This window comes from Moschus berezovskii, chromosome 11 (genome assembly GCF_049115385.1).
Source record: "Moschus berezovskii isolate FMDL1 chromosome 11, NW_MosBer_1.0, whole genome shotgun sequence".
Taxonomy (NCBI): domain Eukaryota; kingdom Metazoa; phylum Chordata; class Mammalia; order Artiodactyla; family Moschidae; genus Moschus; species Moschus berezovskii.
In genome coordinates this window covers 108,909,853-108,923,082 of record NC_142470.1, presented here as the reverse complement: position 1 = coordinate 108,923,082, position 13,230 = coordinate 108,909,853, and the positions used below count along the sequence as shown (strand labels likewise).

The 13,230-nt window shown below is 44.2% G+C and overlaps 1 protein-coding gene and 1 pseudogene across 1 annotated transcript in view; one reads left to right on the top strand and one right to left on the bottom strand.

Moving 5' to 3' along the window:
* The window catches only part of LOC148776264 (liprin-alpha-1-like), a 141,669-nt gene extending 132,270 nt beyond the window's left edge, over positions 1-9,399 (bottom strand). Inside the window, exons 1-2 of the mRNA XM_088841800.1 lie at positions 9,360-9,399; positions 9,202-9,263 (exon numbers count right to left, since the gene is read on the bottom strand). Coding sequence (XP_088697926.1) covers positions 9,202-9,263; positions 9,360-9,399 — 102 coding nt within the window. The remainder of the gene's footprint in view (positions 1-9,201; positions 9,264-9,359) is intronic.
* Positions 583-1,970, top strand: LOC148776265 (acidic leucine-rich nuclear phosphoprotein 32 family member D-like; annotated as a pseudogene).
* Positions 9,400-13,230: the final 3,831 nt, after the last annotated feature.

Genomic DNA, 13,230 nt, shown 5'->3' with positions numbered 1-13,230 from the left:
CCGGTGGTCCAGTGATTAAAGCTGCACACATCCACTCCTGGGGCACCAGTGCACTCCCTGGTGGAGAACTAAAATTCCAAATGCCGGGCGTGTGGCAAACAACAACAACAATCACAGACTTTGACCGAGAGACACAATACTGCCTTACAGATAAAACACATGGGTATTTCATAAACAAATCCTATAGCTTTTCTACCTTAGCATTCTTGCTCTAGATATACCAGAGAATCCATAAATAGCATTTAAAGGCACTGTTTCCTCCCTCAGTTGTTTATATACCATACAGTTTAATTTCCCATCTATAATGGTAGTTTTTCATTTGTCACAAGACATAATTGATCCATTGGGAAAAACTTGCATGCTGTTGTCCTAATTTTTATTTAAATATCTGCCACACTTAATAACAAGTTATTTACATTTTATTATAAATGTTTTAATCATTAAATGATTCAACTTTTCCCTCCAGGGTTTCTCTCTGCTCCCGCGAGTAACTTGGCTCCAGGGCCTCCGCTCGCCTGCCTGCACGCCGCCCGCCACCCAGGACCGTGCCGTCGGCCTCTGCCTCGAGCAGACCCCTTCCGATGGCCCTCGCTGCGCAGGCTGGGACGCCTCTCCCCTCTCCACGGAAAGTTAAGTTTGAAGAGGGGGGAAGAGAGAGAAACTTGGGCATGAAGAGGAGGATCCACCTGGAGCTGAGGAACCGGACCCCGGCAGCTGTTCGAGAACTTGTCCTGGACAATTGCAAATCAAATGATGGGAAAATTGAGGGCGTAACAGCTGAATTTGTGAACTTACGAGTTCCCCAGTTTAATAAATGTAGGCTTGATTTCAGTTTCAAATCTTCCCAAACTACCTAAATTGAAAAAGCTTGAGCTCGGTGACAACAGAATCTGTGGAGGTCTGGATATGTTAGCAGAAAAACTTCCAAATCTTACACATCTCAACTTAAGTGGAAATAAACTGAAAGATATCAGCACCCTGGAACCTTTGAAAAAGTTGGAATGTCTGAAGAGCCTGGATCTGTTTAACTGTGAGGTTACTAACCTGAACGACTACCGAGAGAGTGTCTTCAAGCTCCTGCCCCAGCTGACCTATCTGGATGGCTATGACCGAGAGGATCGTGAAGCCCCAGATTCAGATGCCGAGGTGGATGGTGTGGATGAAGAAGAGGATGATGAAGAAGGAGAAGATGAGGATAAGGAGGAAGATGAAGATGGTGAGGAAGAAGAGTTTGATGATGAAGAGGATGACGATGAAGATGCAGAAGGGAGGAGGATGAAGATGAAGTCAGTGGGGAGGAAGAAGAATTTGGACATGATGGAGCAGTTGATGAAGATGAGGATGAAGAAGAGGAAGAAAGCGGGAAAGGTGAAAAGAGGAAGAGAGAAACAGATGACAAAGGAAAAGATGATTAATAAGACCCCAATAACCTGCAAAAAAAGAACTGTTCAGTATTGGCTGGACTGCTGACATGGATCTGGTAGCTGCTGTTTTTTGTTTGTTTTTTTTTTTTTTTAAGAAAAAAAAAAAAAAGGTAGCTGTGATACAAACCCCAGGACACCCACCCACCCAAAGAGCCAAAGAATAGTTCCTGTGACATTCCACCTTCCTCCATTTAGTCCCTCTTGGAAATCCACCACCAAGCTTGGGGACTTCACCCCAACAAAATTGTAAGCGTTGTTAGGTTTTTGTGTAAGACTTGCTGTAGTGTGGATAGCTGTGATTGGTGAGTCAACTGTCCGTGGCTACCAGTCACACCAAGATCGTAACAGCATTTTTACTTTCTGTACAACAAAGAAGTTTTGTAAATAAAATCTTAACATTTAAAAATAAATAAATAAATTCAGCAGATGGTATCTGTGAAAGGTGTAAAATATAAAGAAATCAATAGATATGGATTCAAGCCTCTTCCCAACTATGTGAATCACTTAACTTCTCTGAGCTCAGAATTTTCCTTTCTAAACATTGCACCTCCCTATCAAAGATGGTACATAAGTGAATTATAAAATAATGTACTCTATAAAAGGTAAAGCAACATCAAACTTTAGGTAGTTTCATTACTGAATTACTGCGGATACAAAGACTTACTTCTATCAACCAATACTGAACTGGCAAACAGAAGATTCTAAGAGTATTATCAGGACATTTTCCCAACAACGCTTCATCCTTTTAGATAGTACAAAAATTCAGTACATAGATAGAAAACGTTTGACCAACAAATGCTTCATTACACACAGTCAGGCTGCAGAGAAGAGTCAACCCTAGAAAGTTACAGCGTGGGATACGAATGATTTCCAGTTAAGAGTTTCTACCAAGTTTCAGAGTCCGATTTGACACTGCCTTTGCTGGGGGCTTCCCTGGTGGCTCAGACGGTAAAGGATCCGCCTGCAATGCTGGAGACATGCGTTTGATCCCTGGGTTGGGAAGATTTCCTGGAGGAGGAAATGGCAACCCACACCAGTATTCTTGCCTGGAGAACTCCATGGACAGAGGAGCCCGGCAGGCTACAGTCCAAGGGGTCGCAGAAAGTTGGATGCAACTTTCACTTTTTTTCTAGGGACAAAAATATGCATCTCTCTGGGGGCTGGAAGGGTAGGTAGAGTGGAAGACAGGACTGGTAGGAAAAAAGCATATTCTAAAACTATCATACTTCCATTTGGTTTTGTAATGATGTTAAGCCTGCTTTTACTTTATTTTCGTTTCACAGATGGCAAATATTTCTGTTTGAAGTACACAACCTCAGTTGGGAAAACATGAGAAAGTCAGGTTCAGAAATTCTCAGAGACCCAGGTTAACAGGACAATTCAAATAGATATTAGGGCCCGTGACAGCTTAGACCTTGAAAACTTGAACTGGCTTGGCTAAAGCAGAGAAAGAAACTGTCCTTTGTGCACTACCAATGACAGGGACCTCTGCATCCCAAGCTTTAATTACTGGGCAGAAAAAACTATTTGGAGAAAGTAAAGCCATGGCTGAATCTTCCCAATTTTTCCCTCAAGCATATGGTCTTGAGTAGAAGAAGGGAAAAGCAAAGTCTACAACCTTAGGAATTAGGAACACCAAAGTTACAAGCGACCTCTGCCCCAAACATCTAATCTCTCTAATACTGAAATCTCTAAGTAAGAAATATTTGTTAAAGCTTCTTGGCCTGCCATTGTATTGTTTCCTCCTTCAAGCTGGGCCCAGAAATGTGATGTCTGGCTATGGAAAAGTGATATTAAACACAGTCATGTATATGGAAGCTTATCATGCAGCACGGTAACAATTATGCATATCATTAAATATGTCAAGCCCTGAAAGCTTTATTTCGCTACAGTATCAAAACATCCATATAAGTTCCATGTTTGTAGTTTGCTGCTTATGCAGCATGTTCATCTGCTTGCAACTTAAAAAATAAAAGCTAAAGGGAACACTGCTGCTGCTGCTGTCACTTCAGTCGTGTCCGACTCTGTGTGACTCCATAGACGGAAGCCCACCAGGCTCCCCCATCCCTGGGATTCTCCAGGCAAGAACCCTGGAGTGGGTTGCCATTTCCTTCTCCAATGTGTGAAAGTGAAGTCGCTCAGTCGTGTCCGACCCTTAGCGACCCCACGGACTGCAGCCTACCAGGCTCCTCCATCCATGGGATTTTCTAGGCAAGAGTACTGGAGTGGCTTGCCATTGCCTCCTCCGAATTATGTGCTGAGCAAAAGTAATATATAAAATGAATTTTTTTAAAAAGCAGATAAAGAATACTACTTTAACAGAAAAATGGAAAAAGGACATACATTTACAAAAGAAATACAAATGGCCAACAAACACATGAAAAGATATTCAACTTTACTAATAAAAACATACAAACATGATATATAACATTTTTGCCAATCAGATGAGCAAAAAGAATAACAGAACACAGCATAGGAGAGGGTGCAGAAAAAAGAATATCTTCAACATTCCCACACTTGGAGATACATTTTTCTTTTTTTTTTTTTTGGCTGTCCTTCACTCCTTCACAGCTTGCAGAGTCTTAGTTCCCCAAACAAGGACTGAACCCAGACCAAGGCAGTGAAGTGTCTAACCACTAGACCGCCAGGAAATTCTCCATTTTCAAGTACTACTGGAGGAAAAGTAAACTAGTTGGTATTTCAAAAAAATAGCTATGGACATCAAAAGCTCTTAAAATGTATATACTTTGATTCAGCAGACCTATTCTACAATTTATTCTAAGCAAGTAAACACAAGTACACATGATGTATAACTGAAATGTTAGTACAACACTGTTTATAAAATAAAAACCCAGAGACAATCTGAAAGTCTACCAATAAGGAATTGGTTAAACTACAGCACAACCAACACATAACACACTCACTAAAAATGATGAGCAGGATCTGTATATGCTGACTTGAAAAGACAGTAACAATACAGTAAGTGAAAAATAAAATTTTAAATGGTTTACAAAACAGCATAGAGTCTCCCACTTTTGTCAAAAATATACATACATGAAACAGAATAAAACTACCTGAATTGTTTAAAAATACAATATTATAGGGACTTCCCAGGACTCCACACTTCTACTTCAGGGGGCTCGAGTTTGATCCCTTGTCAGAGAATTAAGGTGCCACAAGCTGCACAGCGTGGTCAAAAAACAGAAACAAAACAAAAAAGGAGTAAAGTATTATAAATGCTGAAATGTTATTTTTAAATCTGTCACATGTTATTTGTGTACTGGAAAATTAAGTCTGCTAAATCTGTAAATGTGTGCTGACAATACTACTACTTGAATCAATGTTTACTGACTGTTGATTAAGTAACAAGCCAAGGGACACAAAAATGCCCTACTACAGGCAGCAAGAAAAGCAAAAAAAAAAAAAGATGATAAACTCAGACTGGGTCAAAAATTGATTTTCACTACTGAAAAAAAATCAGATCACCTCTCAGCTGAACCAAATATTATGCACAATTTAAAAAAAAAAGTTGATATATATTCTAAATTGTTTTTCAATAATATAATGAAATAAATGCTTCTAATCAGGATCACGTGAGTATGGACAGCAACAATCCTTTTTCCTAAGAGAACCATCCTTGAAGAAGCTGTAAGTTTCAGACAGCAGGACACATAAGATTGAGCAAACCAAGAAATACTGACAAAATACAGCAACTGATTACATAAAGGTTAAAAGATTTTTTGTATTCTTTTTGATATTATATCTTTGACTACAGAAATCTGCAGAATCTCAGCTGAATAAGGGAATTGCTGGATTAACTGGAGGGAACAGTCTCAGGCGCCAAGGACCAGTAGAAAATGAGGGGCCTGTAAACAGTTTTCCATGCCCTAACCCTGAGAAAAGAGACATTCACTTCTTTACGGAGCAATACAAGATATCTGGGAAAACTAATTTCAGATTAAGTGACCTGATGATTATTTCATCAGAAAACAAAAAGGACTAGATACACTGAACCCTACACTTTAATTTTTATCAATGTGTAACATCAGGAATCTGATATTCCCCAATTTACCAGTTCTCTTTTGAAGATAAAAAGTAAAAGCCCATAAAATAAGGTGAGTATTTGTCCTGAAGAACAGCAATAAAGGGGATGCAGTCTTGGAACTGTCTTCAGAGGCTGGCTACAAAGCCAGACCCAAAGAACTCAGGTGGGAAAAGCAGGAGATGGCAACTGTGAAGAGGAAAGAAAGCAGGCTGAATCCCAGAAGAGACAATGACAAAAGTGGGCCCTGGGGGCTTGTCAGCAAGGCCCTGCAACAAAAGATGTTAGCAATTCTATTCCAATTCACACTTCCTGTACAGAAAGTGATTCCTTTCATCTTTCTCAGCTTAGATTTACTTATCTTGACACACTACAAATGTACGTAACATTTTGCTTTTCCAATTCAGAAATTAAAGGTTGCCTCAAACACACTGGCTACAATGGGAACAGGAGGATATTCTTTTGTCTTCTTTCAGAGTTTTCCAAGACTGCATTATAAGGATTAGCAATCACTACCTCTGAAGCTTCTTCTCTCAAGGAACATAAAACAGCAAAGTACACACTGAGAGCATATCACTGCTCAAAGTGCTAGATTCCTTTTCCTAAAACTCATGTGGGTTTTGGCCTTTTGTTTTCCATATCTTTTTTTTTTTTTTTTTTAAATAAATTCACTCTCAGGATACTGTTTTCTGGTTGCTAAAGTTTATATAGCTCCATATTTAATTCTGAGGGCCTAGATTCTTACTAATCTCAAGGTATCACTTTGCTACTTTATCTAATTTTTAAAGTCCATCTAGTCATCTACTGATTACAAAAGATAATCTAATCTTCCAGTGTGCTGAGTGATGGGGCTTAAAAAAATACAGGGAAAACATTCAAGTTCAAGATTAAAATGAACAGTAGGCATCAAAATCCAGTCCATCTTACAAATTATACATTACTTTTAAGACTAGAGAAAGCAGAAGCTCTTTTAAAACTAAAAGCAAAACTGGAAAGTTGAAAGATGGCCAGAATCTGGACTTTAAAAAAAAAAATCAGGTTGAAATTCCAGCCTGGTTTCCCTTTTTCATTAAAATGTGTTCAGAAAATGCTCTAATATCAAGCTCCTGATTTTTCCCCCCCTTTAGCATGGTTGCATGTTTTGACTATAAAATTAGTTTAATGAGATAAACTTTGGGGACCAAGATTTTTTTAGGCCTACTAGCCTAGTTGTTTTTTCTTAAACTTCATTAACAGTGCATTCCTTGGATCCACCAAAACTGTTGCTAGTTCTCAGCATAACTCAAAGACTGTAACTCAAAGATAGATTCACCATTTACGATGCAACAGTCAGTTAAAACTGTTTTCTAGTCAAGGAGGAGTTGTTACTCTTCAAACATTCATTCCTAACCTTCCGGAAATGCCACTATTAAAAACCTTCCCTTGTTTCCTCAAGACGCTGTGACCCTTCTCACAAATCTATACTGAACAATTCCTCTGGTACATATTTCAAAATCTTGCTTTTCATTTGCACTACTGCTCTTTTTGTGGCCAACTGCAGCTTTAAACGTCTCTAACTCTAGAGATTTAGGGGTTAAAAAACACTTGAGGCCAACACTGCTCTTCCCTGTGAAAGAAGGTAAAGATGCAGTAAGAACTGTTTCCTATCACAAGTCTCCTGAAGAAAATAAAGTCAACAGCAGTCTAACATCAACAAACTAACAAGCTCAGAGTAAGTTTTCAGTATGAAATCTCATAGTTTTACCAACACATACGAAACTTAAGTTGGAGAGAGAGATTCTCTGCCTGTGAAGTGGGCAACAGAGGACTTACAGGGAATTTAAAAGCCCCTCTCTCTGCCCATCTCACAGCACTGTGCTATACAAAGAAAGAACGTGCACTTTACTGTTTATCTTCCCCGCAAGGCTCCCTACTTCAAATATCTCAATCATGGCTGGGGATCTCTCTACAAAAATCCACCTCAATGTTCAAAGCACAAAACAAAGTTCAGAGGAATACAGTACCTAAGATGAAAACGGGATGAAAGAACCTACAGTCCTTTCTTCTTCTATTAATAGGGCACTGGTAGATTCGGGACAGACGGAGAGGCAGGGAATATCAGCGGATGAGAAAAAAATAAATAACGGAGGAGGAGGAAAGAGAAGGTAGGACACTAGGCTTTACTAATTACCTTACTTTCCTGACAGTTTCAAAGCATTTGGGGGGAGGGGGGTAGAGGAAGAACCCCCTATAGAAAAAACAACACTGTAAGAAGAATTGCATCTCGATTATCTTTTATTTTCAGCTCTATCTTTGGAAGCCAGGCCACTTAAGCTTTTACATCACTTTCCTATCTTATTACCTCTATGTTGTGGTTTGGTACTTCAAACAAACACTTTTTTGTTATTTTCCTTCTTCTTCTGGAGGAAAAAGATGGCATTGATTTGCCTAAAAGTACAGATGGGGGAAAAAAAAAAGTACGGATGGAAAGCATTATCTTGAGGAGTAAATGGTTCTTAAAAACAGAACTATGGATTCCTCTATCCCTTTGACTGTCAGCACATCACTAAAGGCTAAAAGAAGGCTCAAGAGGGAGGTAACATCCCCCTTGTCAAGTCTCTGTTTCCTTGCTCCTGCGATATTAGCTTTGCCAAGTAACCCAATTCCCGTAAGTAAACATTACAGGTCTCTCCAAACTACTTCTATAAAATAATATCTTGCTTGACCAACCTTATAGAGCAGTCATTTATTTCTATAGCTGCTGAGCTGCTCTGCTGTTCTGTCTGCCTACATTCAGAAGGGAACCAAAATTCAAAATTTCATTTATTCTGGGCCAAAACCCAGACCTTTTGTCCTCCTTCCTAGATATGCTGCAACTTCAAGTTGGCTCCTCTGCCTAAATTAGTGGCATATGCTTTTGTTCTTTTAAGAACGAAAGAAAACACACCCCTTTTTCTCTTATTGAGGAAGGCACCTAACTCTGATAAAGGCCTCTAGGAAGATGCTACAATGCCTTGACATGTTTGCTGCTGCTGCTGCTAAGTCTCAGAGGCTACGGATGAATCTCACCGCCCTACCCCAGGGCAAACACACGGAGCGTCCAAGGGGGCAGAGGGGGAAAGCTCGAGGAGGAATATGCAGACTTTGCAAAACTGACGGGAGGGAAGAGAGGGGACAACATTCAGGACTAGAAACAGGAGGCAGTCCAGATGCTGCGACGCCGCCCGGCCCCGGGAAGCCCCGACGCCCCCCGCGCCCAGCCCTCCGCGCACTGTCCTCCCGCCAGCGGCCGCGGCCTCCCCCCACAGCCCCCAGCGGCCCGGGAGCGCCACACGCCCCCGCGGCGCCGACCGAGCCCCAGGGCTGGCGCAGGGAGCGCGGCGCGGAGGGAGCGCGGGCCGCCCTCCAACAGGCTGCTCGGCGCGGGCTCGGGACCCAGAGGGTCAACCCCGTCCGCGGGCATCGGCCCGCCCCGGCGCCCAGCCCCAAACTCGGGCTCCTCCGCGCCCCGCCGGCCCGCCGCCCGCCCCGAGAAAGCCCCGAGACACCCCTCCACAGCGCGGCGCCCGCGGCTGTTGTTTCGGCGGCGACGCGAATAACGCTCCCTGAGGAGGAGGGGCCGCGGCCGCTGGTGCCTACTCCGCACAGGGTCAGACCGAGGAGCGGGCAGCCGCGGCGGCACCTCCTCAGTCCCCACTCCCGACTCCTTTTCCCGCTACGCCGGACGGGAAGGGGCCTGCACGACCCGGGGCTCACCTCACACCTCGGGGCCGGGCTCCCGGGAGGCTGCGACGCCGGCCGGGGGCGGCCGCGGGTCCCTCAGGTAAGCGGTATCAGCGACAAGCGCCGGCGAGCTTTTCCAACTGCCAGGGCGCGGGGGCGGGCGGGGGCGGGGAGCATGCGCGCGCACGTACGGCGCAGGCGCGCTGCGCTCGCTCGGCTGCGCGCTCGCATTTTGAGCCCAGCTTCTGGGTAGCAGTTAAATCAGAGAAGGCAGTGGCAACCCACTCCAGTACTCTCGCCTGGAAAATCCCATGGCCGGAGGAGCCCTGTAGGCTGCAGTACATGGGGTTGCGAAGAGTCAGACAGGACTGAGCGACTTTACTTTCCCTTTCCACTTTCATGCATTGGAGAAGGAAATGGCAACCCACTCCAGTGTTCTTGCCTGGAGAATGCCAGGGATGGGGGAGCCCTGGGACCCTTGGGCATCTCCCTTCTTCTCCCTCACGACTCCACACCAGCTCTCACACTGACCATGAAAACCCTCAAACCTGTTTCTTTCTTTTGCAGAAAAATTAGCCCTCTCTAGACAACAGAGGAAGGGTGGGGTAAGGCAGGGAGTCTCCCCTTTTTAATCAGACATGCCCATTATGCACCTTTTCCCCAAACCCAACAGTAATTCCCTCCCTAAGAAGATTTTTGCCCTCATTTTAGACCAATCAGCTCAGCTTTAACCAGCTCTCCTGAGACAACATTTTTGTACTGCCTCACACATCTCTGTGAATCCTCACAGTGAAAAGTAGGCAGCATTATTATCCCCATTTCACAGACAAGGAAACTGAGGCTCTGAAAAGTTAAAGAACACAGCCAATGAGTGAATCAACGTCCAGGCAAGGACTCCAAGCCAGGCGGGCCTTACTCGAAACTCTGTGCCCTCCACCACTGCCCCCGCCTTGAAGGCGTGGATGTTTCTGTAGCTGGGAGGAAAAGCCCATTTTTAAGACAATTTCCAAGTGGCAGGAAAGGCCAGTGTGCTGCAGAGTCACGTGTGGAGCCAGGAAATAAGAACCGCTGATGCCGGGGTCATGCCAGCCTCCCAGAGCAGCTTCCAGCACTCCTGCTTCTTCCTGAGTCAGGCTCTTCCTTGACCAGAGTCACCACCATGAACACCAGGGCAAGTCCCGTCCTGCAAACAGTCACCTTGGGGCCGACCACACCATCTCCAGACGTCAGAGCTACAGAGAGGCGGCTGCAGACTTGAGGTTCTCTCAGACTACTTAATCACCGAGCATTCCTGGCAGGCAGGCACCATGCCCTTTCACCTCTACCCAGCAAGGGGCCAAGCTCAGGGGGCCCTCAATTCCACCCACCACCGTTCTTCCCTCCCTCGTGAGAAGAGGCCACCCCAACTTCAGTGACCATGGGCGCAGCTGCAGCTATTCGCGGAGCAGCTGCTGTGTGCCAGGCACTGTACACAATGACCTCCTCTCATCTTTCCAGCCCCAGGACTCAGTAGCAGTCAGCCCGTTTTACAGATGAGCAGACCGTCTAGCAAGATCACGGCAGTTTCTTGAACTTTCACAGCTTCGGCAGCAGAAGCTGGAATTGGAAACTAAGCTTGTGCAGCTGCAAAGCCGGTGCAGTTTCCACTACACAACACCCTCTATTGGAGGGGATAGTAATCCGTCCCTCCTTTCCCAGGGTTCAGACGTCATTCTTCTTCTAGGGGAAGGCACAGAAGGCTGTGTTTTTGGGGCCAAAGCACGATTCCAAAAGCCAATGCAGCTGGTGGGACGAGGGATTGGGTGAAAGACTGCAGCAAGGATGAGCCTCTGGGTGAGTTGTCCCACCCCCGTGAGACCTGGGTCCCTCACTGGACTTAGAGATCAAAGAGACTCTAAGACCGAGCCTGAAATGCCAAGGGACTCCTGGGCACTTCCTGCCAGATGACTGTTTATAAACTGACAGAAAATCCACATGATACTAAATTCTGAAGATACAGAAATAGCATCCCTCTGGTGGGGAGGAATAAGTTGGGAGTTCAGGATTGACATACACACACTATTACGTTTAAAATAGATAATCAACAAGGACAGGGAACTCCGCTCTATATTCTGTAATAACCTAAATGGGAAAAGATTTTGAAAAAGAACAGATACATGTATATGTTTAACTGAATCACTTTCTTGAACACATGAAACACAACATTGTTAATCAACTGTTGTCGTTCAGTCGCTAAGTCATGTCCTTCTCTTTGCGACTGCAGCACAGTAGGCTTCCCTGTCCTTCACTCTGTCCTGGAGCTTGCTCAAACTCATGTCCACTGATGCCATCCAACCGTCTCATCCTCTGTCGTCCCCTTCTCCTCCTGCCTTCAATCTTTCCCAGCATCACGGTCTTTTCCAATGAGTCAGTTCTTCGCATCAGGTGGCCAAAGGATTGGAGCTTCAGCGTCAGCGTCAGCCCTTCCAGTGAATATTCAGGGCTGCTTTTCGTTTGGATTGACTAGTTTGATTTCCCTGCAATCCAAGGGACTCTCAAGAGTCTTCTCCAACACCACAGTTCAAAAGTATCAATTCTTAGGCATTCAGCCTTCTTTATGGTACAACTCTCAAATCCATAAATAACTACTGGAGAAACCATCGCTTTGACTATACAGACGTTTGTCAGCAAAGTGGCACTCCAATATAAAATTAAAATTTTAGAAAAAAGATCAAGCAAGTTGGGTGAAGGAGTCATGTAAAAAAGGTTATTTCTTTTTTACCAGAAACTGAAAATATATACTATAATAATTTTGAATGGTTATACTGTACTATGGCCACCTCATGCGACGAGTTGACTCACTGGAAAAGAGTCTGATGCTAGGAAGGATTGGGGGTGGGAGGAGACGGGGACGACAGAGAATGAGATGGCTGGATGGCATCACTGACTCGATGGACATGAGTTTGAGTGAACTCCGGGAGTTGGTGATGGACAGGGAGGCCTGGCGTGCTGTGGTTCATGGGGTCGCAAAGAGTCGGACACGACTAAGCGACTGAACTGAACTGAACTGAACTGTTTAAAATGATACATGTTGGGGCTTCCCTGGTGCTCCAGTAGTTAATACTCCGTGTTTCCAATGCCAGGAACCTGGGTTCAACCCCTGGTCAGGGAGTTAAGAGCCCACATGCTGTGCAGCGTGGCCAAAAAGTAAAATAATAATAATAATAACAAATTAAAAAAGAAGGACTCATGTCAATGTTTCAAAGTGTACTTTTGTCCTAAATAAACTCACCTTTTTCTTTTGGGCTCTGCCATGCAGTATGTAGGGTCTTAGTTCCCCTACCATGGATTGAACCCCGTACCCCCTGCATTAAGAGCTTGGAGTCTTAACCACTGGACTGCCAGGGAAGTCCCTAAACTCATGGTTTAAGTGTCTGAAAGCTTAAAAGAAAAAAAGCACTGCCCCTCTTACCCATGCCCCCAGGCCTCCTTTGCATTGCCCTTTCTGATAGGAAGGGAAGGTAATTATTACTAGTTTCCAACGAGCCTCCAGAAGAGAATCTGTATATTTACAAGCATGGATGAGTTTTCTTTTGTCACACACATGAAGCACACTTCAAAAGCTACTCTGTTTCTTACCTCTTGTATCTTAGAGATCATTTCATAACTGCACATAAAGAACTACATCATTCTTTTTAGTAGCGGCCTAAAATTCCATTATATGGAAGCACCAGATTAATCAGCCCCTTGCATGCTCAGGCCCTTCAGTTGTTTTCAACTCTTTGCAACCCTGTGGACTGTAGCCCACCAGGCTCTTCTGTCCATGGAATTCTCCAGGCAAGAATACCGGAGTGGATTGCCATGCCCTCTTCCAGGGGTTCTTGTTGACCCAGGAATCGAACAAACATCTCCTGCAGCTCCTGCATGTCAATAGGCAGATTCTTTACCACTGAGTCATGGGGGAAGCCCCAGTCAGCCCCTTCCTGATGGACAATGAGGCTGTCTGCAGCGTTCATTGTTACAGACCATGACTATTTTGTAAATATTAGTTTGTGCACGTGTGCATATGAATGTAAGATCAAT